Source organism: Rhinolophus ferrumequinum, chromosome 10 (assembly GCF_004115265.2).
Source record: "Rhinolophus ferrumequinum isolate MPI-CBG mRhiFer1 chromosome 10, mRhiFer1_v1.p, whole genome shotgun sequence".
Classification (NCBI taxonomy): Eukaryota; Metazoa; Chordata; class Mammalia; order Chiroptera; family Rhinolophidae; genus Rhinolophus; species Rhinolophus ferrumequinum.
Window position 1 is genome coordinate 52,404,793 of NC_046293.1, and position 21,121 is coordinate 52,425,913.

Consider the following 21,121-nt stretch of genomic DNA (forward strand, 5'->3'; position numbering starts at 1 on the left):
TCTGGGACCCCTCCAGGGGTGATGATGGTGTGTGTGGGGATGGGGACTATCTAGGGAGTATTGGTTTCTGGGGGGAGGGGATCTGTATATTTGATCCCATGGTCAGGAATTTTTACATGTTAAGGTGGGGGTGGAATGGAGGAAGTGGACCACTGGTGTCCCAGCAACCCAAGTGATGAGGTCCCCACCATAGGTGTAAGGAGAGGTGGGCCCTCCCCCTCCTCACTAAGGCTCCCCCTGTCACCCTTCTCACTTCCTGTCCAGCTCCTTCTGCGCTTCTGTGCATCTGGGTTTTGGGCCTGCAGGGGCTGCTGACCCATGCCCCTGCAGCCTTCAAGATGTAGGAAGGTGGTGCCAGGGGCAGGGTGCCTCAGAGACAGCCCTCTCTGCCTGTTTGGCTGAGAACAGCTGCTTTGTTGCCTCCAGTGGGGGTGAAATCTGGCCTGGAAGTCCACATGTGTAAGCACAAATGCAAGAGTCTTGAGCCGTGATACATGACTGATGAGCTTTATTGAAAACGTGGAGACCAAGCACCAGGGAAAGGGAGAAGAGGGAGCCCAGGCAGCCGCAGAAAGTTGTCCCATGGGAGACAACTTGAAACCGTGCACAGGTTTAGAGGGCAGGGGAGGCACAGCGCCAGCAGCACTTCCACACTTGAGGGTCCCTAGGGCCAGCCCCTCCCTTAGAAGCCACAGGAGTCCAAGCCCCCAGAGCAGCTGAGTCAGTATTGGATCTTTGCCCAGGGTTGCAAGGAAACCAGTCATTTGGACTCTTGGGAACGGGGGAGAGCTACCAAGACATGCGGGCAGGCCACCTCCCTGGAAAGAAATGAAGAGACAAGCATAGGGGCCATAGGGGTGTGGGGGTGATGCGAGAAAATAAGGCAGCAGTGTGGGCAGGTCAGACCACTGGTTCCAAAGCCCTTCCGTTTCAAGCCCAGGCACTTTCGGAGCTCCAGGCCGGCTGCTGGACTTGGGGCCAGTTAGCTCCTCGAGCGGTGTACGCACAAAGCGGGAGGCGCTATGCAAACCGCACCATGCGGCCGCTGCCACAACTCTGTCCGCAGGGGGCACACATTCCGGTGCTCACCGCCAGGTTTCCGCTGCAGGGGGCGCTGCAGACACTGCCCGTTACAGGCCGGGAGCCTGACACGCAGAGGTCCCCACAAACAACCCCGCCCCGGGAGCTGCTGACACCTGTGAGAGGAGAGCAGGGTTAATTAAGTCCCTGTGCCAGGTGGTGGCTGGCGGCTGCTGCCTGCTGGCCAGAGCCCCCTTCTCTTGCTCAGGGCTCCTCATTCCATTTCTATTCCCTCCTACCCCCCCCAAACACCCGCATACATGGGCACTCCTTCCTTCAGTCCAACCTCAAGCGTGCTTGATAAATAAACTGTTAGCCCAGGCCCTCCCTATAGGCAGAAATAGCTATTTATCCTAATTATTCACTGCCCCATTCCCTTCCTTCCAGAGTTTTCAAATTGTGGTTGTGTATTAATACTTGTAAATAAAGTTTTATTGGAACCCAGCCAGACCTATTTGTTAAGTATTGCTTATGTCTGTGGCCGCGTTCACATGACAACAACAGAGTTGAGTAGCTGAGACAGAGACTGCATGGCCCACAAGCTTAAAAGATTTACTGTCTGGCCCTTTATGGAAAAAGTTTGCCCACCAGGATCCCCAAGCCCTTATTTCAGAACCCACAGTATAGATTACTTACACACATTTACAGCAGCAATGCCTTCACACAACCTGTGGAGAGAGCAAAGAGACAAAAATTAGTTGGGGGGAACAAAGCTTACAAATTCTTTCCTCCAAGTAATGCTGATGTAAATGAGATGCAAATCATATGCAAACATGCTCCTGGCTATAAGTACAGTTTCTGGAGATTGAGGAGATATCTTCCCCACAGGTGTGGTCCTCACCTCTGCTCCTCGCCCTCCAGCAGGCGCCTGTAGGTGGCGATCTCGATGTCCAGGCCCAGCTTGGAGTTCATCACCTCCTGGTACTCCTTGAGCAGGCAGGCCATGTCCTGCTTGGCCTTCTGCAGGGCGGCCTCCAGCTCGGCCAGCTTGCAGCGGGCGTCGCTGACGGCCGTCTCGCCCTGCTGCTCCGCCTGGGTCACTGCGGTCTCCAGCTTGGTGTTCTGTGTGGCAGGGGAGGGTTGTTAAGGCTCCTGTTCTGGATTTGGGATCAAAGGCCAGGCCTCCAATGACCATTGACTGTCAGAGGAAGAAGGGGCCTTACCCAGTTGTGAGGTCAGTGGTTGCAAACTAGTGTTCCCAGGAATGTTGGCACAGTGTCTTTAATTTTTGAAATTTAACATAAAAATCTAGATTCCTGCCTTCTCTTGAAAAATCCAAGGATTGTGGCGCCACTGGACCTACATTTCCATAGGGCCTGCCTATGGAAAGTTGGATCTGATTAGCCCTTTCTTTTGTGCTTTCTAGTTTACCACACTTTAGTGCCTTCAGTGCAGCCTACTTCACTATTTATTAACCTCTGTGATATGTGATTGTGTGATCACTGATCTAGAACAATGGGCCAGAGTTGAAATGGTTTGCCCCAAATCACGTGGTAAGCTAGTGACATGGCTGATTTGAGAACCAGTGTTTCCTGCCCTTCAGACCGGTGTTATTTCCTCTGACCCGTTGTGCCCCCAGAGCAGGAAAATTCTAGTCATTCCATTCCCCATCCATATTACTCCCTCCTCTCCTGCCCCCATTCAGTGGAATGGAGACTGTTTTCTATGGAGGAACTCACCTACTATTTGATGTTTGCTCCTTTTCCCACATTTTGGCAAGGTGTCAGCCTTGAATCTCCCTGCTGCAGGCTTACCCCCTCTCCTTCTACATGGAGAAGTGTCCCAGGCTCCCGTACCTGGCACTTGGCATTCTCGACCTCGGCGGTCAGCCTCTGGATCATGCGGTTCAGCTCGTTGATCTCCTCCTTGGTGCGGCGCAGGGTCTCCCCGTGACGGATCACCGTGGCCTTCATCTCCTCACACTGGGGGGAAGCAGAGACACTCATGGGGCACAGGATATGTCATTCCACTGAGTCCCACAGCTTACACATCTGCCACCGCATCCTGAGAGCTGCCTGCCCTTCCCTTGCCCATCCACCTAGACAAAGGCCAAAGCCCTTTTGTCGTCCCTCCTGTGGGGGCGCTGGGAAGGGGGCGCTGGCCACTCACCTTACTGCGGTACCAGGACTCGGCCTCGGCCCGGCTGCGGCTGGCCACGTCGTCGTACTGAGCCTTGATCTCGGCCACGACGCAGTCCATGTTGAGGTCGCGGCTGTTGTCCATCTTGACGACGACCGAGGTGTCTGAGATGTGGGCGTGGAGGACGCGGATCTCCTGTGGGGGCAGGGAAGTGGTAAGAGCTTCCCCAGCCGGAACCCCGCTCTGAGCAGCCTGCACTCTCGTGGTCCTTCCCCGTCCCCTTCCCCTGCTTCCTCCACAGTTTCGCTGTCTGAAGCCCCCATCTCCAAGGTGAAGTCTCCCCTTCATCCTTGGGACCCCTCAGTGCTCCTCAGACCTGAGGCTGAGAGGAACCCATGTCTGAGAGTTTCCAGGTGGGACTTTTCCCTTTTCTGTTCCCAAATCCTGAGAAAAGTTGGTCAGGAAATCAGGAAAATCGGCTCCTTGAACCCAGGTGGTGGTAGTATCGGCTGTCGCTTTGTGGAAACGATTCATCGTGGAGAACAGAAAACAGTTTGTATGTCGGGATTCGGGAACGGAAAGCGAAAAAAAATTCCTGAGAACGGGAGGGAATTCCTGCCCCGAAACCCTATCTGAAGCTCACGGCCTGATTTCAGTCAGGGCCTCCTGTCTGGATCCTTGCGGTCTAGGGCCGGAATTTCCCAATTTGTGGTCATTGTCACCACAGTAACCAGGAACCCAGCTTGTCTGAGGAATGGCAGATGAGATATCAAGCCACACTTCACCTTCTGATAAACCTGCATTGGGTCTCTCAACTCTGCACCCCCCCTCTCCCGACCCAGGGGTTAGAAGCCAAGTGGTGGCCAGTGCTTTCCAGTGTGTAACTAACATCCACCTTGCTGCCCCACTGCTCTGTGACCCCCTCACCTCCTCATACATTCTTCGCAGGAAGTCAATCTCCTGGGTCAGGGCCTCCGCGTTCGCCTCCAGGTCTGACTTGCGGAGGTAGGCGCAGTCCACGTCCTGAAAGGCAGAGGGTGGCACAGCAGTCTCACTGGGGAGACAACACACAATTCTCCCCACCAGCGATGGGCACCCCAACCAGGGTGGACAAACTCCCTGGAGTTTGCTCATCCCAGTGCCTGGTGTCATGGCACTGGTGCAGTTAGAGGTGAGGTCAGGAACAGGGTTGGGTAAAGGAGGGAGACCCTGAGGTTTCTAGGCACTTCTAGTACCCACTGGGATGATTCCTCTCGAATCCACATTTTGTACTGTCACTGAAACTTAGGAGGTGGTATAAAACGGGTCAATTCTAACGATGCCCCACCTCTCTCTGCTGTGGAATCTCATGGAAAGAAATCTAGAGCTATGGTCAGAGAAGAGGTCTCAGGGATCAACTCTGCCCCTTTTAAGCCAGTGTGACTCAGGGCAAGACCCCTGACCTCTGTGCCTCAGTTTCCTCACGGTAACCCCTGCCTTCCTCATATGGAGATGGTTGGAAGGACCTGATGAGAGTCCACGTGATGGCACTGCTTCCCAGTCAAGTCTAAGGGGTGAGGGACAACGGCACTGTTCATGCCAGCATTTCCCAACTGTTGCCGGCTGGAGGATGTAGCCATCCTGTAGCATCACATGCTCTTTCATTCACAAATAGTTATTGAGTGCCTACTCTCTGCCAGGCATAGGGCAGAAGGAGGTGGGGAGCCATTGGCCAGACGGGAGTTACCACGGATGAGGGAGAAGAATGCCCTGCCTGAAGCAGGCAGTGTGCTCTGGTGTCTGAGCCACCCAGGGGGCACTGGGCACTTGGAAAAAGGAATAGAGGAGAGACTGGGCTATGTGATTCTGGGGGAGTCGCTCAGCCTCTCTGAATAATAGACAGCTCCCTCCTGCCTCTGTCCTCAGTTCTGGGTTGTGGGCAAGTATTCTGGGGTCACTTACCTTCTTCAGGGCTACAAATTCATTCTCAGCAGTGGCCCGTAGTGCCACTTCCTCTTCATACCTGTGGACAAAGAGCACAAGGTTCAGTGGCTAGAACTTCAATAGGCTGGGATTTGAAGAGAGAAAAAGAGAATGAAGGCCCAGATCAACACATTCCAGGAAGTGGATTTTTGGAGGTGGTCATAGAATCAAAAGTGTCGGATTAGAAGGGAACTTCTCCATCCCTTTCCTCTTGGCAATCAAACCAACCTGTGTCACCCAATGCTCCTAGTGTGTTAGGAGCTCTCATTCCTGATGTGGGCCAGGGCATGTGCCTTGTACGTTTTCCTCTCTGCTTCTGGATTGTAACTCCCTGGAGGGCAGGAAGCCTGTTCTAGTTCTAGTTTGCCCCCTTCCTCTCCTTACTTTCTTACCCCTACCTCACCTCGGGGCCCGACACAGCACATGGAACAGAGAGTAGATGCTCAACGAATGTTTGATGAATTAATGAAATAAACACATGATGCGGAGGTAGTTGGAGCAGCCCAGATTTCCTCCAGTGTTTAAATTCCCATCCCAGTAAAGAAAAAATTTCCCACAGGCTTCCTGTCACTGTCTTCTTCCTACTGGCAAATTCCTTTAGTGGTCTAACTCCAATCTATCCCGCTTTGACGTAATCCCATTATCTTTCTCCAAACCCTCTTCCCTGATGCACTCACTTCTTCTTGTAGCCCTCCATCACCTCCTGCACGTGGTTGAGCTCTGAGGCCAGCCTCCCGCTGTCCGCCTCCGCACACTCGGCCTCCCGCCTCAGCGTCTCGATGTAGCCCTCAAACAGCGGCTCCAGGTTGCTCTCACAGCACTTGCGGTTCTGGTAGAACTGCCACTTGGTCTCCAGCAGCTTGTTCTGCTGTTCCAGGAAGCGCACCTGGTGTAGAAGTGGGAGAAAAGTCGGTGGGAGGAACCAATATTCCCAGTCCTCCTCAGAGAGCAGGCAGAGTCAAGACAGAACTAGCAGCGAGGTGTGCAGAAGAAAGTGGTGGACAGCATGGCACCTGATGGACTCTTCTGGTCTGAGGATTCACTGCTGGAATCCTCGTTTCATGAGTGCTTATTCAGACCTGAGTGAGGGGTCGGTTCAGGTGGGCCAGAGTGGGGTGAGTGAGAAAATGAGGGGTATATGGGCTGTATTGGGTTACAGTTGGGCTGGGGTAACAGGTAGGGGTGGAGGGTAATGACAATCAGGGAAGCCTTCCTGGAGGAAAGGAACACAACGCAGGATGGGAAGGATAGAGTAGGATGAAAACCTTTCACTATGAGCTCCCTTAGGGCAGGGCCTATGACTCATTTATCTATGTCCTCCGTGGCCAGCCTGGGGCTGGGTAAGCAGTTGTTTGAATGGATGGTCAAGGTGGGAAGGGCTTCCTAGCTGGGGAGGTCAGAAGGGCAGGCTCTCACCAAGCAGGACGGCTGGGGCCTGAGGAGGCACAGGGGAGGGTGGGGTATGGCCTTAGGTGGCCAAAACTCCTATGTTGGACACTCAGATGCCTCTGTAGGCTAGGCAGGTAATGTGAACGGGGGAAGGTTCTGGAAAGCAGGGAAAGTGAAAACTGTAGGGAAGTGAAGCATGTAAGCCATTACTGGAAATCATTCAAACTGGAGAGATGCAATGGTAACAATATGTACATTTTGCTGGCCAGAGAGCACATCAGCAAACACGACTAGGTCCCTGGCCTCCAGTTTTTCGTTTCTCATATATTTTACTGAAGTCGAGATGTTCCCTTGCCTTTTGCTCTGGTATCCTTTCATCCAACTCAATGAGTGCAACTGGGATTCCCTGGTTGGAACTTCCAGAAATAGGGAACTAAGACCGGTAATATTATCTGGGATCGTTTTAGGTGGTCTTAGCTGACGGGGCTCAAGCTAAGTGGTGGGGAGTCTCATGGCTGCCTTGGCCCCCATCTTTCCTTTCAAAGTCATGGCTAGCTCACACACAGCTCTGGTGTGGAGAACACTGGGGCCGGGAGGGGAAGCCACCTGCCCAGCGTCACAGAGCAAATCGGTGGAGAAGCTGGGTGTAGAGCCCAGGCTGCCTGCTCCTGGGTCAGGAGATTTTCCATGCATGCTCCCCTCCTGGCCACCTTTCCCAGGTGTGAATGCCGGCACACTGAGGGTGCAGTGTCTGCTGAAGTGGAACAGCTCCTGCTGGAGGGGAGAGGGGTGGCCGGACCCCAAGCTTTGGACCCTCTAGCCCCAGGGGTCTGGAGAGCTGGAGAGGGCCTGGGCTTGGAGTCCTGCTCTGCCACCCACTGTCGGTGGGCTGTTGGGCAGGCCCTTGCCCTCTGTCTCTGTCTCCTTTCTCTTCTGTGTACACTCAAAGGCCTGGACCGGGGGTGGCAGCGATTCTCAAATAGGAACCCTTCGTAGGCTGACTTTAGGATTTGCCATCCTCTTGTACTGTTTTACTCATGATTGATCTCTAAATGGATTCACTTAACATTTAGACTTACATGGAGCTAAAGGGGTAACTTTATATTACCACCATAGTTGTAAAACCAATATCACTATGCATTCATAAAAGGAAATCATAAAACATTAAATTGTAGCTGCAACTGTTGTCCCAGATGGCTCTGACCTGAGGCTTGCTCTCTTTATTAAAAGTGGGTGAGTAGCACATATTAGAGGGATGTTAAAGACATATTGGCACCCACTGAGATGGTCTCCATTTAATCTAAAGGATTGAAACATACATGGAAGGAGGTGAATTTTCTCATCGGGTGTTTCAATGTTATTTAATATACCACCTAAAATTATCACAAAAATTAAAAATTATTTAATATACCACCTAAAAATATCACAAACTGATACAAAGTATCAGCCCTCCCCATCCCCCATTTCTAGAGAGATTGGCCTGGGAATTCCCAGATCCTCTCAAGACCCCTGGGCTCAGGAAGTGTGTGCTCTAGGACACCCGCCTTGTCTGTGGGGACCCTGCCTATCTGGACAGAGGTTGTATAGAATAGCAGAGCCATCAAATCAGGAGCCCAGCCCTACACGCAGGCGTAGCTCTGTGTCTGTGGCCAAACGTGTGTCCATCTCCCCCATCACCTGGGAGCTCACCAGGACCACATCCCTCCTGCCCGGGTTATCCCTTCAGTGCCTAAGGCAGAAAGTGAAGATGCAGGAAGGGTGTGATCAAGGACACCCACCTTGTCGATGAAGGCAGCGAACCTGCTGTTGAGGCACTTGATCTGCTCCTTCTCCTCATGCTTCACGCACTGCGCGTTGGGGTCGATCTCCAGGTTGAGGGGCGTGAGGAGGCTCTCGTTGACAGACACGGTGGTGATGCAGGGCGGGCTGGGCCCACACACGCCGCCCGAGCGGTAGCCGAAGCTGCGGCCACAGGAGCCAGAGCGGAAGGCCCCACAGACGCTCTGGCTGCCAAAGCCCCCGGTGAGGCCGCGGTAGCAGGAGACGCCACGGTAGGGGGCGGCGGTGATGCAGCAGCGGCCGGGCCGGGGCCCGCAGGCCGAGGCACAGCTGAAGGCGCGGACCCCACAGGGGGAGCCCATGCGAGAGGACAGGCAGGACATGGTGCGGCAGCAGTGGCGGTCACTGGACCCCAAAGCCTGAGCGGCGCCTTATATCGCGGGCGCGGGGAGGGAGCGCGCGGCCAACGCGTTTATGAGCTTGGAGGTCGGCCTTCGTGCCTTGTTCCGCCGGGAATCAAAGCAGCCGGGGCCGCCCGGCCGCCTCCATAAAACAGCGTTCGCCCCCCGCCCGCGCTTTACGAGGCCTGGAAGTGCCTGGTCAGCTCCGCCCGCCCTGCGCTACGGTCTCGGGGCGGGCCCCCTACGCCCCTTTGCCGGACTCGCCCCGGGTAGCGCTGGATCACTGGCTCCGTCCCCGCTCTGGGCACACACCCGGCCTCTCCTTGGGTCCCAGCCCCGTGAAGCCACCCTACAGGCTGGGAAGCCTAAGTCTTAGTTATCTTTGCAGCTCCGCGGGGTGTGTGTGTGTGTGTGTGTGTGTGTGTGTGTGTGTTGAAGGACAGGAGTCTCTGAAGTCAGTCCTGCGTTTTCTTGTCATGACCTTGGCCAGGTGAATATCCTGTCTGAGCCTCAGTTTCCTCGTGCGAAATAGGGATAATAATAATACCCATCTGAGAGTTGTTGGGAGGACCTAATGAGATAATGGACGGGAATGCATTTCGGACCCTACCTAGCACTTAATAAGAGCCCCATAAATATTTGTTTGTTTGTTCTGTTTATTGTACTATTATTGATCTGCTATTCATGTTGCCTCCCTTTGGGCAAAAACTTTCTCTCTCTCTTTCTCTTGTAAGTGTCGCACTCTCACCCACCCTTTCCTCTCCTGGAAATTGCTTTCTGTACTCCTCTCCGCTCTGCTGGGGGGGGGGAGGGATTTGTATCTATGGAGTGCCTCCAGTCCGTGAAGGTGTTATGATGCCTTATCTCATCTGAACCCCACGCATCCTTCTGACGAAGGTGAACTCAGAGTGGTCCAGTGACTTCTTGAAGGTTTTGCATAGAAGGCTCCATAGAAGGGCAGAGTCAGAATCTGAAGTCGGCTCCCAGCCCTAACCTATGCTGGCCCCTCCCAGGGTCTGAATCTTTGGGGGCTGAACGAGGGTTGAGTTCCTCTGGGAGGTAGGAGCCCAGACTGCGAAGCGTTGGGATCTTAGAGAAATAGGCTGATCCAAAGCTGCCTTCCCCTCAAATGATGCTTGGTCATGGTCACCAACTCTAGAAAGCTAAACCCATTATAATGGAAGTTAATTATGTGCCCAATTATGGACAGAGGAAACCAGAGTCTGAACTCAGCAGCCAGTATTAAAGAGAAATATGCAAATCATCCTTAGCTTCCTTTGCTTTTAAATATGTGTTATTATTGTGCAAAGGATAATTCAATCCTGGAACCCCAGAAGTCATCACTGCCAACTGTGCCCGACTTTGGGCTGCTTGGCATCCCATTTCCAGGGAGTGCCCCGCTGCCCCCTTTGCTGTCTTTCCAACACTCTTTTTTTAAATTTGGGTTTCACCCGTTTTTCCACTAATGTTCTTTTCTTTTCCAGGATCCAATCCAGGATCCCACCTTATACTTAGTCAAAAAAGGAAGATCAAATATGAGATGGACTAACTCCATAAAAGACTCATAGTCATGAGTCTACAGGAGCTGAGCAGGCTGTTGAGGACAGGATATTGTGGACACCACTCATTCATAGAGTTGCCAGGAGTTGAAGCTGCCTCTGGCACGTAACACACATTCTTCTTTAATGTATGACAGTTCCTGTCTTTCCTGACTTTGAGACTTGTGAAGAGCACTGGTCAGTTATGTTGTGGACTCTTTCCAACACTCTTGTAGGCCTGAATCCCTTTGGTCCAGGCTTGACCTTGGTCCAGACTTGGTTTTGCCGTTTCAGCCCAAGCTTAGTTCTGTCCTCTGGAGAAGATAGAATCCAGTTCTATGTTGTCGTCTGCTTCCACTCCCAGCTTCAGCTAGAGTCACCAGCTGTGTGACTTGTGGCTTCAGGATTATGTATTCCTACTACAAATTTCTCCAGGGAATGGTAGTGTTGGAGAAGTCGTCCTTTGTTGTACCCCTCATGAGAGGAAATGGACTTACCCTGAAGCACGGAGGACTTAAATTAGACTACGGAGGCACTTACATGAAGCTTGCTTGGATCTCTTTCTTGGTTTTGGTGGGTGGATGGAGTGGAGCGTCTGTGCTAACACGATCAATGAGGAGGTTAAAAATCAGCCGTGTCTACATAGCTAATCAAGTGCATTAAAATCCAGAGAGATCAGAGGGCTGCAAGCTGAGTTGTGCCAGTTAAGAACACAAGCTGAAGGAGATGTAACTGAAAGGTTTGACAGCTACAGCACAGTGGTCCCCCAAAGTGTCAGTACTAGTCTCTCACCCGCCTCAGAGAAACATGCTCCCTGGTGTCTCCTTTATTATTCTTGGAATCCAGGGGAGAGAAATGGGCTGAAGCATGAGAGAGTTCAGACCCAACCAAGGTCAGACTTCCCCATAGAGAGGGTTGGTCGTTCTGCTTGCTGGGGCAGAGGAAGGTTACTTTTATTCTTGGCCAGATCTTCTAGAAATAATTCCCTTGCCCGTTTTATCTTCAACCCACCAGTCTATTGATGAAAGGCTAGTGCTCTGTCTTGGTTGTCAGGTTCTGTCTTCACCCCCAATAAGCCCCAGGAGCTAATTCAAGATAAGGAGCAAACACCTGCTGAGCACCCAGCAGGAACCAGGCTCAGAGTGTGAAGAAGGAGACTGTGGACTCAGGCAGGGCAGGCAGGCACAGAGGAACTTCATACAAAGCTGCAGGGTGTCTGGCTGTCATGGAGAAATACCATGTCAAGGGGATTGTTGGGGGAGTGAGCCTCCAGTTCATGCATGGGCTTGGGGCCAGAGGTCAGGGTAGGGTCCTTGGAGAAGATGACAGTTTGGTTGGGCCAGAAGAATAGTGAGAATTGGATATGCTGAGATGAGAGAGGGAGAAGGAATGGTGTAAGCAAAGACACAAAGCAATGAAGGCCAAAGAATGTGAGAGGAACAGCTGGCAGTCTACTTTAGCTGAAAAATAGGGGATGGATGAGGGCGGGGGGAAAGGAGGCAGGCTGGGGCCAGATGCTGGAGATGGTGGGTGGGCAGGGCAGGTTTGGAATATCAAGCTGAGCACCAGAGGTGCTTGACCTAGAGAGGGCCACGCTCAGAGGTGTGCAAGCCAATGGGACATGGGAATAGTATGGTATATGAAGGGTGTACGTGCGTGTGTGAAAGTGTGTGTGCATCTACTTTTGGTAATCCAAGGCATCATGAAACATCCTGAACACCAATGGACCCATTTCAGAAATACATTTCTTCCTTTTCCATGGTGTAGAGTCTCAGGGGTGTTTCCGGAATCAGACACACCTGGGTTCAAGCCTGGGCTCTGCCACTTAAAATCTGGATAAAAATTACATAACCTTTGTGAGCCTCAGTTTCCTTTGTATCTAGAATGAAGACAAAACTCGCTCAGGGATGTGATGAGCTGTGTATGTAAAACATGAGTGCAATGCCTGGTGCATTGTAAGTGGTCCATAAATTCCAGCTGCTATTATTGTTGTTGCTGTGGTTATTTCTCCTCTGTTACCATTGGTCACTCCTGATACTTGCCCTGGTAACCGTCCCCCTTCCCCACCCCCACGCTCATCTAGCCTGCTCTTCCAGATCTGGGGGTTGTGGCCTGCTGCACGCTCCTGCTCTCTTGGCTGGGACTCCCACTCAGACTAGGCTCAGAGCTTATTGGAGAAGTTCTTGTAAAAGTGTCCCAGAAAACAGGGAGTCCTTTGAGAGACTGTCAGGAGAGTGTGGTCCTGTGCTAATGGGCCAGTTGAGGAAGAGTCTTTGCAGAGGGGTGAGGAGTCTTGAAGGCAAGTAGGAAGGATGGAAGTGGATGGGTAGGCTGGGGGCTTTAGGAATGACATATTTGGAACCCTCACACCATATCACTTATGCACATGTACCAACTTCATAGATCCTGTGACATGAAATAGCTGAACGAATACTTTTTGGTTATGTCGTTGATTTTGCCATATCTTGGTGGGGTAGACACCATCTCTCTCTGGCCATGCCAAGGGTCTGATGTTAGAGGTTGCCTTGAAGACCCTGCCTGGGGAGCCCCTGGAAGGCTCTTCCTCTCAACACTGCCAGGGTTCCCTCCTGCATCCCGACAGGATCGCCTGTCCTTTGTCCTTGGTCTCAGTTCATCTTGTGGCCCAAACTGGAAGACTGAGGGATGAGTCCGGCTGACCACCTGAAATGAATTATCCCAACCCAACCTCCTTTCCCAGCCTTAATTATCTCACAAAGTACAGAGTCCACAGGCCTTGGCTGACTTTGACTCTTCAGGCACCCTCAGGCCCTCAGCTGTGGAAGAAATGCTGCCAAGTTTCCAGAGTTGCCTGAGTGTAGGATTTGCCAAAGCCCCATCTTGATGATGTTACCCCAGGAGAGAGGAGAAATGAATGAAATTCCCCAAGTGCATAAAGATGACGAAAGAGCCACTCCACCTGGTAAGGTGGGTAGACCCAGATGTCTGGATTTATAAAATGGATAGGCAGTGAGGGAGAGGTCAGAATCCTTCTCTTCTTCCTCTGGCTTCATGTCCTTCAGCCTAGAGTCACCTGTGGACCGTCTTGCTTTAGCTCTCGCAGTGGAGTCCTCAAATCCAGCTCCTATATGACCATTTAAAGATACAGTTCTGGCCATGCCTTCAGCTGTGTCTCAGCCTGCAGACCCTGGCCTGGCCACTGCGATGGCATGGCCACCACCGATCACATCCTTCCTGAACCCCAGTCATGCTAAGGCCTCAGTCGGGGCACTGACGGGGAGTCAGGGGCAGGAAGCATGTGGTCCACATGAGTGCTCAGTCCGGTAGAGGAGATGGACACACATCCAGGGCTCAAGCAGACACAGAGAGATGCGTACAGGGTAGGGGCTCCTGATTGGATAACATTGTTATTATATACAACATAGTGGGGACTGCTAGGGTCATGCCAGCTAGTTATTCATTTGTGTGCTCAGGGCTGGGGACGTTAAGGAGGGGTGCTCTGATGTCTTAGGGCTCCCTGAGGGAGGTAATTCTCCAGGGCTAGGAAGTGTCTGGTACAGTGTTGGCTCATAACAGGCACTGAGCAATGTTAAGAGAACGAATAAATTTGTCTCTAAGTTTTCCAATTGCCCATAGGCCAAAAAATAAAATTGTTTACATCATTTAATTGTTGTAAATTAAGATATGCTGGAGAGGATATGAATCTTTTATACATTATTGATCAAAGTATAAATTATTATTATAACAACTTTGGCAAATAATTTTTTGTCTTGTAAGGCTGAATATTTGACTTTCCTATGATCCAGAAATTTCACTCCTCGAAATATATCAAAGAGAAATTCTCACATATATGCATCAGGGGACATTTAGAAAAATGTTCATAGCACCAGCTTTGTAAGAGGAAAAACAAAACGGAGCAATAATAGAATTACACCAAGTGTGGTATATTCACTCATTAGAATATATGAATCCTAGTGGAGGCATCCTCCTTATATAATTTTATTATTATTATTATTATTTTAGCAAGTGCCTGTGAAAGTGATACCCTTTTAGTTAAAAAAAAACAAGAAAAACTAAAATATGTTTTTTAGGTGTGTGCATGTATGTGACAAAACTGAAAAAAAAAAGCAAAGGAATGACGACAAATTCAAGGTAGTGTGTAGGTAGATATAAATTATTAGTAATGTTTTGGTTTTGTATTGGTAAGTGGGCTCATGGGTATTTAATTTTCATTATATTATTAAATAAATAATGAAATCAATATGTTATTTATAAGAAATGAACCTAAAACATGAGGCCATAAATTGAAAGTGAAAGAACATGGTAAGATGGTTGGGTATGGGACCAGAGTGCACTGTACACAGTAGGAACGAGTAATTTTCATGAAAAATTATTTATTTCAGTTTATGTGCGTGAACATGTATGCAGGTACTGACTCATGATATAAAGTATATTTTTCATTTTGAGTTGTGGTTAAAAAAAGTTTAGTACCCCAAAGAACCTCTTGCCGAAGTGCACCAGCAGATATACTCCAAAAAGTTCATAGCAAAATACACAACCAAAATACACACATGCATAGGAGAATGGAGAATGAGTCATACATTGGAATACTACACAGCACTGAAAAATAAACAAAACGGATGAATCTCACAAATAGACTGTTGAGGAGAATAAAGCAAGATATAGAAGCATACACTGCAATTCTATTTATATAAAGCATTAACGGCAGGCAAAACTAAACAATTGCTAGGAGTTCAATAGCACATGACAAGGTAATAAAGAACAGCGAGAGAATGCTTAACACAAAAGCCCAGAATAACGGTTACTTTGCAGATTTGATGGGGTCAGGGATGGGGGATACTGTGATAAAGAAGGGGACCACAGGGGGCTTTGGAAGTACTGGTGGGTACACAAGGATTTGTTTTATGACTGTTGCATTTAAATCATTAAATATATGCTACAGACACTTTTTTGCATGTATGAAAATTTTATAAAACAATGTTAACAGCAACTTGTGCTCTCTAGTTTCCTGGTTACTTCTTCGGTTTAGAGTCATCCCTCCAGATTTCCTCCCTAGTCTTAGAACTAGAATCCCCAGTCCTCGTCTGTCTACGTCCTGTCCATCTTCCGCATTGCTACCAGACCTCCCTAAATCGTGCCTCACACCAGGTGACTGGTCTGCTCGAGCACCTTCTGTAGCTCCCCACTGCCCACTCCAGAAGCTCACACTCTACACATTTCTCCCAGCTGAATTTTCCCCATCCTCCTCCTTCCTTCAAGGCCCATTCTAGTCCAGGGACCTTCAATTTCCCATCTGGGCTCACAGAACGGTCCCTGGGAGCCCCTGTCAGAACTCTGCAGTTGTAACCAGGCGAGGTCACAAAGCCCCCAGGAAGGAGAGAACTTGTCCTCAGAAGTGAGGATTCTGGGAGCTCCTTGGGCTGGAGCTGGGCTTAGTGCTCACAGGAGGCTTGGAGGAGACAACAGATCCATTTGTCATGGTGAGACTTCTCCACACAGCTCGTTGGCTTGCGCTGGGGAAAGGGTCTTGGACTCCACCCAGATCTGCTGGACCCAGCCAGCCGCAAGCTTGTCTACTGCGTCTGCAGCTTTCGGGAATGGGAACAGGGAAAAGGGTAGTCCGTGGGAAGAGGGCAGCGATTGCGGGGAGGTGATGTTTTTCAGTCTATTCATATCCAGTTCCCCACAACCCATCTGCCCTGGAAAGAAATCTGCACTGCGCTGGTCTGCACGGTTCCTATTCTTTGGGTTGAAGGCTGTGCATGATTCTATCTGTCCCTCAGGGTGTAGAGCAAAGAGCCTGGGCTGAAGATTCGGTCTGGCTCAGCTGTTGACTGGCAGGGGACTCAGGTCTCTCTGAGTCCCACTTTCTTGCCTGGTAGATGTAATACGCATCAGCTTGTCCAGAAAGAGATAATGGAGTCAGTAACATCTACCTGGCCCACTTCACAGGTGGCCGTGGGCCCCAGTGAGATGGCAGAGCTAAAGGACTTTGAAGAGCTTAAGGCAGTGAGCCAGCAGCAGTTACTGTACGCATCTGTTTACGTATTGGTGCGTGGAGACAGGGTACAGGAAGAGAAAAGACCCACTGGTTTTGTCCCTTGCAGACAGCCCTTCCCACAGTGGTCTTCGTTTGCCGAAGGAGCCAGAATCTGGATTCCTGTCTCTGATTAATAACATTCATCAAGTTAAGGAAGTTTACTCATATTCTTAGGTTTTTAAAAGTATTTTTAACCTTAGGAATTATTGTTGAATTTTATTAGATGCTTTTTATTTTAACTTAGATGATATAAGTGGTGAACGGCTATTAATTTCCTAGAGTTTAACTACCCCTATTCCTGGGATAAACCTTATGTGATCTCAGTCCAAAGACGCGACAGATTGTTGCCCTGCCTTGTTGCCCTTTGTCCCTGAGTTCATGCTACCTCTGGCATCGTCAGGCCGGGTAGAATACCCATCACTGTGCCAGCCAAGTGCATTTCATTCTCCCAATAACCATTGGGGGAATGAAATAAGAATAGGAAAGATTAACACCCCCATTTTACAGATGGAGAAACAGAGGCCCCGAGGAGTTAGATGATCTGCTGTTGATAACACTGGATGGATGGGTCCTGGAACTGTCTTGCAGGCTCAGTCCAGTGTTCTTGTTTGCTCTCCTCATCTCCCTGTTCCTCCTCCTTACTCTGCTTCCCCCAACCCACAGTGTGAGGAGATAAAGGCGACTATGCAGAGAGACACACAGAGCCTGAGGCACAGCAAGGAGGAGCTGAACAGGCTTAACCAGGCCATCCAGAAGCTGACCGCGGAGGTGGATAGCGCTAAGAGTCAGGTGAGGGGTGGGAATGAGGGATGGCAGAGTAGTGATGGCCAGGGTATGTCCATTCTTTATGACAACTAGACTAGGGCCCCTCCCCCCATCCTTTGGGATAGATGGACAGAGTTTCTTTGTGGATATCTGAGCAAATAGGAGTATGGCTGTATATTATGTTTACCTTTGCCTAGGTCTACCTATATTTCATGTGGATAAGTGATTGACATGTAGGTAAATGAACAATTATGAATATGTATACTTGTTTGTATATTGTTTTTATGTGTGTGTACGTTTTTATGTCGCTGTGTTGTGTTTTTTTTTGTCCTACATAGCATGAAATTTGAGTTCATCTTCAGAAATTCTAAGATTTTATCTAGAAAGCCAGTTTTCTGGGTTCTCTTTAAAAATGTGCAGATCTGGCAATATTAAACTATGACCCCACATGGTAACGTTTGGCTGGAGAGGAGAGGCCTCTATCTTCTCTCTCTTCCTCACACGGGGCCATGTCTTTTGTGTGTCACGGCCCCCACCACTCCAAACTGATTCCTTTGACACCAAGGCAGAGGGTTTTTGCCATTTATCAACACCTTGGCTACCACTGTTATATCCCTGTAGAAGAGAAAAGCTTCTAGAGAGAGAAGTTATGTCTCTATCTAAAGTAGAGCAATTAAAGACTAGAAACATGAAAGAGGTCCTGGTGATTTCAGGACAATGAGAGCATGCGTATTCCTTTGTGGAACTGGATACTATTGATATATAGTTAGCATTTGGTCTTTACCTCTTGATGCCTCTAGCCAGGCCTCTGTAGGTAGGTTTCGTATTTGCGACTCAGGTTCTAGACCTCAGAAAGGACAGGTTCCCACATGAATGCTTTCTTTCTCTCAACCTCTTTCTCCTCTCTTTTCTCCCAGCTGCCCTCTCTGTCAAGCCATATGGCTCACGTTCCACCCGGAGAGGGAAGGGGTTCTGCTTCCCGATTTTTCTTTCACTAGTGACTCAGGCTCTGAGGGAGATTCATGGGGGTTCTCTCTTCTCCAGGAACTGATGACTTTCGGGGCAGGGGGGATGAGCTGTTCTGGTTCTAGGGGTGGCAGAGTGAGAGGGTAGGCAAGTCAGGGTTCAGTCTTCCACCAGCCACAGCTGCTCTGATCCCCCCTACTGGTTTCCCAAGCAGCAAGCACACCTCAACCAGGCAAGCACTTATTGGTATTATCCCCCACCCCCAAAACTACAAACTCTAGTCTCCTGTGAAGAACAGGATAGCCTTCTTGTTAGTTTCCCTGATAAAACAATAATCTCAGCATTATGTGCTAAGGAGCATTTGATCCTTCTCGGGTCTGAGCTCCTGTTAGACGTGTCATCATACTAGATGTGAAAAACTCTCTCTCAGTCATCCAGATGGCTGGCCCCAAATCTCCTGGGAACAGGGCAGACATACAAACACATGTTTCAGAATAGGCGTGTTCACTCCACACAACAATCTGTGACTCTCATTGGCCTTCCAGCCTCTAAAAAAGGTCTGGATCCTTGAGGGGGGAGGGATGAGGACCAAGGATGTTCCTTTGCCCTCAGCCCTGCAAACTAGAGGGAGCCAAGGACCTGCCAGCTCTGCAGGACGAGGGTGACTCAGGCAGTGTCAAGGGCAAACTAGTCTGGCTGGAGGGCGCCCTGCAGAAGGCCAAGCAGGACATGGTGAGGCAGCTTCAGGAGTACCAGGAGCTCATGATCCTCAAGCTGCGCCTGGACTTTGAGATCGCCACCTACAGGCGCCTGCTGGAGGGCGAGGAGCACAGGTGAGGGCTGGGCAGTGCTTCAGATGTGGCAATGGCGAGGAGTGCAGGGGCACCGGGATGTCACCCCCTGGGCCTCACCAGCTGGGGACGGGGTGGGGACAGGTGACCTGGGTATCCAGGGACTTGCTCTCCTGAGTCAGTTTTCCACCATTTAACACACTTTTAGGCAAAAGGTCCCAACTAATGAGCACGCCCCAGGGTTGGGGTGACTCATGGAGTCATTCGCCTCCAAGATCGGAGAGCAGGGGTCCGTTTGTCTACCATGACAGTCGCAGGGACCACGGCCCAGCCAGGGGGAATAAGGTCCTCAGTGTGGAGTAACTTCTTCTCAGTTCCACCCATCTTCCCAGCCCTAGGCAAGGCAGGGTTTATGGAAACAAAGTAGGGCCTGGCTTTTGACTTTAGATAGCAGTGGGGACTGGACTCACTGGCTGCCAGCTCCGTCCAGGGGACACCATGCTGAAGGGAGGAACAGGGAACCCACAAAGCAATAGGCATGATGCATATATTACCTCATTTAAATCTATAAAACCCCTGGGAGGGGTTCTATTAGCCCCATTTCACAGATAAGGAAACTGAGTCTCAGAGAGGGCAAAGGACCACCTCAAGGACACATAGGTAGAAAGAGATTGAGTGAGGCTTGAACAATATTCTTCAGATAATTGAGCTGTCTTCTCTGTGGTCTCCTTTAAAATGCCCCTCCCACCACAGTCTCCCCTTTCAGGATGTTTAGGTCAAAGAAAGCGTAGATCTTTTGCTTTCTCTCTCCTCCAAGAAGCCATCAATAAAAGTGAATTATTTAAATTTAAGGGAGGAAGGATTGAGTGTAAAGGTCCAAAAGGAGTCTTTATTCAAAAGGGCTGTGGGGACCTGAGAAAACCAAGGAGCATGCAGGATGGAAAGGTTTCTTTCTGCCTGTCTGGAGAGCCAGGAGTATTTTGTCTTGGAGAATGGAGACTATTACACCTGGGAGATAGATCCATTCCCCTGCTTTCTCCTTCTCCCTTCAGGCTTGGCCTGGGATTGGGGGCAGCGAGCGGCTGTAAGTAAAAAACAGGTGTAACTTGGGTTCGAGGGGCCAAATCTTAATCTCCTCCTCCAACATTTTTTGTGTATCTCTTGGCAAGGGAGGAAGGGTCTCCTTCCTCTGTGTGTCTCCTTTTGTGGTGGGGCTGTTTTTTCTCTTGGGCGTGAGTCTATGTTTGTGTGTATTGGGGGGAGGGGGTCCCGTGGTCTGTTCTTTGTGGGGAGGTTCTGTTGGTTTTGCCTGGGGTGTGGGAGGGAGTTCTGCGGGTTTATCCTCATGGACGAGACTGTTTATTCTTGGGTGGGGGGAAATCTGTGTCTGACTTCTGTGGGGGAGGGATTCTTTAGTCTGTTTCTTAAGAGAAGGAGTCTGTGTATCTATTACTTTGGGGAGTTTGCACGTCTGTCTCCAGGTGGAAAGGAGGGTCTATGCGTTGTCCCCTGGAGGAGGAGTCTGTATGTCTGTCTTCTGGGGCGGAGCCGGTTAAGGGGGTTTCCTCCCCCCACCAGCCGCTCTCTTCCCAGCCTTGGGCAGCGCTTCCACCTGCAGGCCGGGCTCAGCCTGGGGTCCTGCCGTCTTGCTGCCGCCGGGAGCGGGCTCCAGCGCCCTGGAGACAAGCGCCCCTGGCGGCGGCTGCGCGCTCTGCGGCTCCCCAGACTGTGGCGGCGACTTCAGCTGCAGAGGCTCCGGCAGATGCTGAACCCTTTTTACCCGGTTCAGAAGTCAAAGAACCGTAGCTTTTACCCCAAAGACTTAGCCCTTTGTCTCAGATGCCCCTCCAATGGAGCTGCCCCTCCCCTCCCGTCTCCCTCCTGTTCCTCACCCGTAGTATAAATTCTTGGGATGTTGCTTTGCCCCTCCCAACTGCCCCCACCCCTCTTTTCCTGGGACTCCTCCTTTGCAATAAAACGTTCTGCAGTGGACTGAGCTTCCAGGCTGTTGGCATCTTCATTCCTCAGGCAATCCCCAGAATGAAGACAAAGCTGGCCAGATTTGGCACTACCAAGGGGCAGCCCTCCTCGCCGGGGGGTCCACAGTCAGCACTTCTTGGCAGAGGGGTTGAGAGCTGCATTCATTCATGTATTCACTCGTTCTACAAACACTTATTGACTGGCGTCTCAGGGTCAGGCGTAGCGCTTGGTGAGCAAGGCAACACTGGGTCCCCGCCCTCTGGAGGTGACCCTCTGGTGAGGAGGCAGGCTACAAACAAGGAAACACACCAGGAAGAGAATAGAGTGGGTGGGGGTGAGGGGGCGCCTTCT

At 50.6% G+C, this 21,121-nt stretch overlaps 2 protein-coding genes across 2 annotated transcripts; one reads left to right on the forward strand and one right to left on the reverse strand.

Annotated features, from left to right (window-relative positions):
* On the reverse strand, positions 1 to 8,988 carry LOC117028685 (keratin, type II cuticular Hb1). The gene is made up of 9 exons (XM_033117546.1): positions 8,289 to 8,988; positions 5,799 to 6,007; positions 5,101 to 5,161; positions 4,087 to 4,182; positions 3,190 to 3,354; positions 2,877 to 3,002; positions 1,922 to 2,142; positions 1,717 to 1,748; positions 1 to 1,196 (listed from the first exon to the last, which is right to left on the reverse strand). The coding sequence occupies exons 1-9, from the start codon at positions 8,670 to 8,672 to the stop codon at positions 1,021 to 1,023; spliced, it is 1,470 nt and encodes a 489-aa protein (XP_032973437.1). The 5' UTR covers positions 8,673 to 8,988; the 3' UTR covers positions 1 to 1,020.
* A 5,637-nt stretch (positions 8,989 to 14,625) lies between these two features.
* On the forward strand, positions 14,626 to 20,559 carry LOC117028812 (keratin, type II cuticular Hb1-like). Its single transcript, XM_033117675.1, has 7 exons — positions 14,626 to 14,635; positions 15,817 to 15,878; positions 16,181 to 16,279; positions 16,932 to 17,036; positions 18,612 to 18,832; positions 19,843 to 19,874; positions 20,384 to 20,559. Exons 1-7 carry the CDS (start codon positions 14,626 to 14,628, stop codon positions 20,557 to 20,559), a joined length of 705 nt encoding a protein of 234 aa, XP_032973566.1.
* Positions 20,560 to 21,121: the final 562 nt, after the last annotated feature.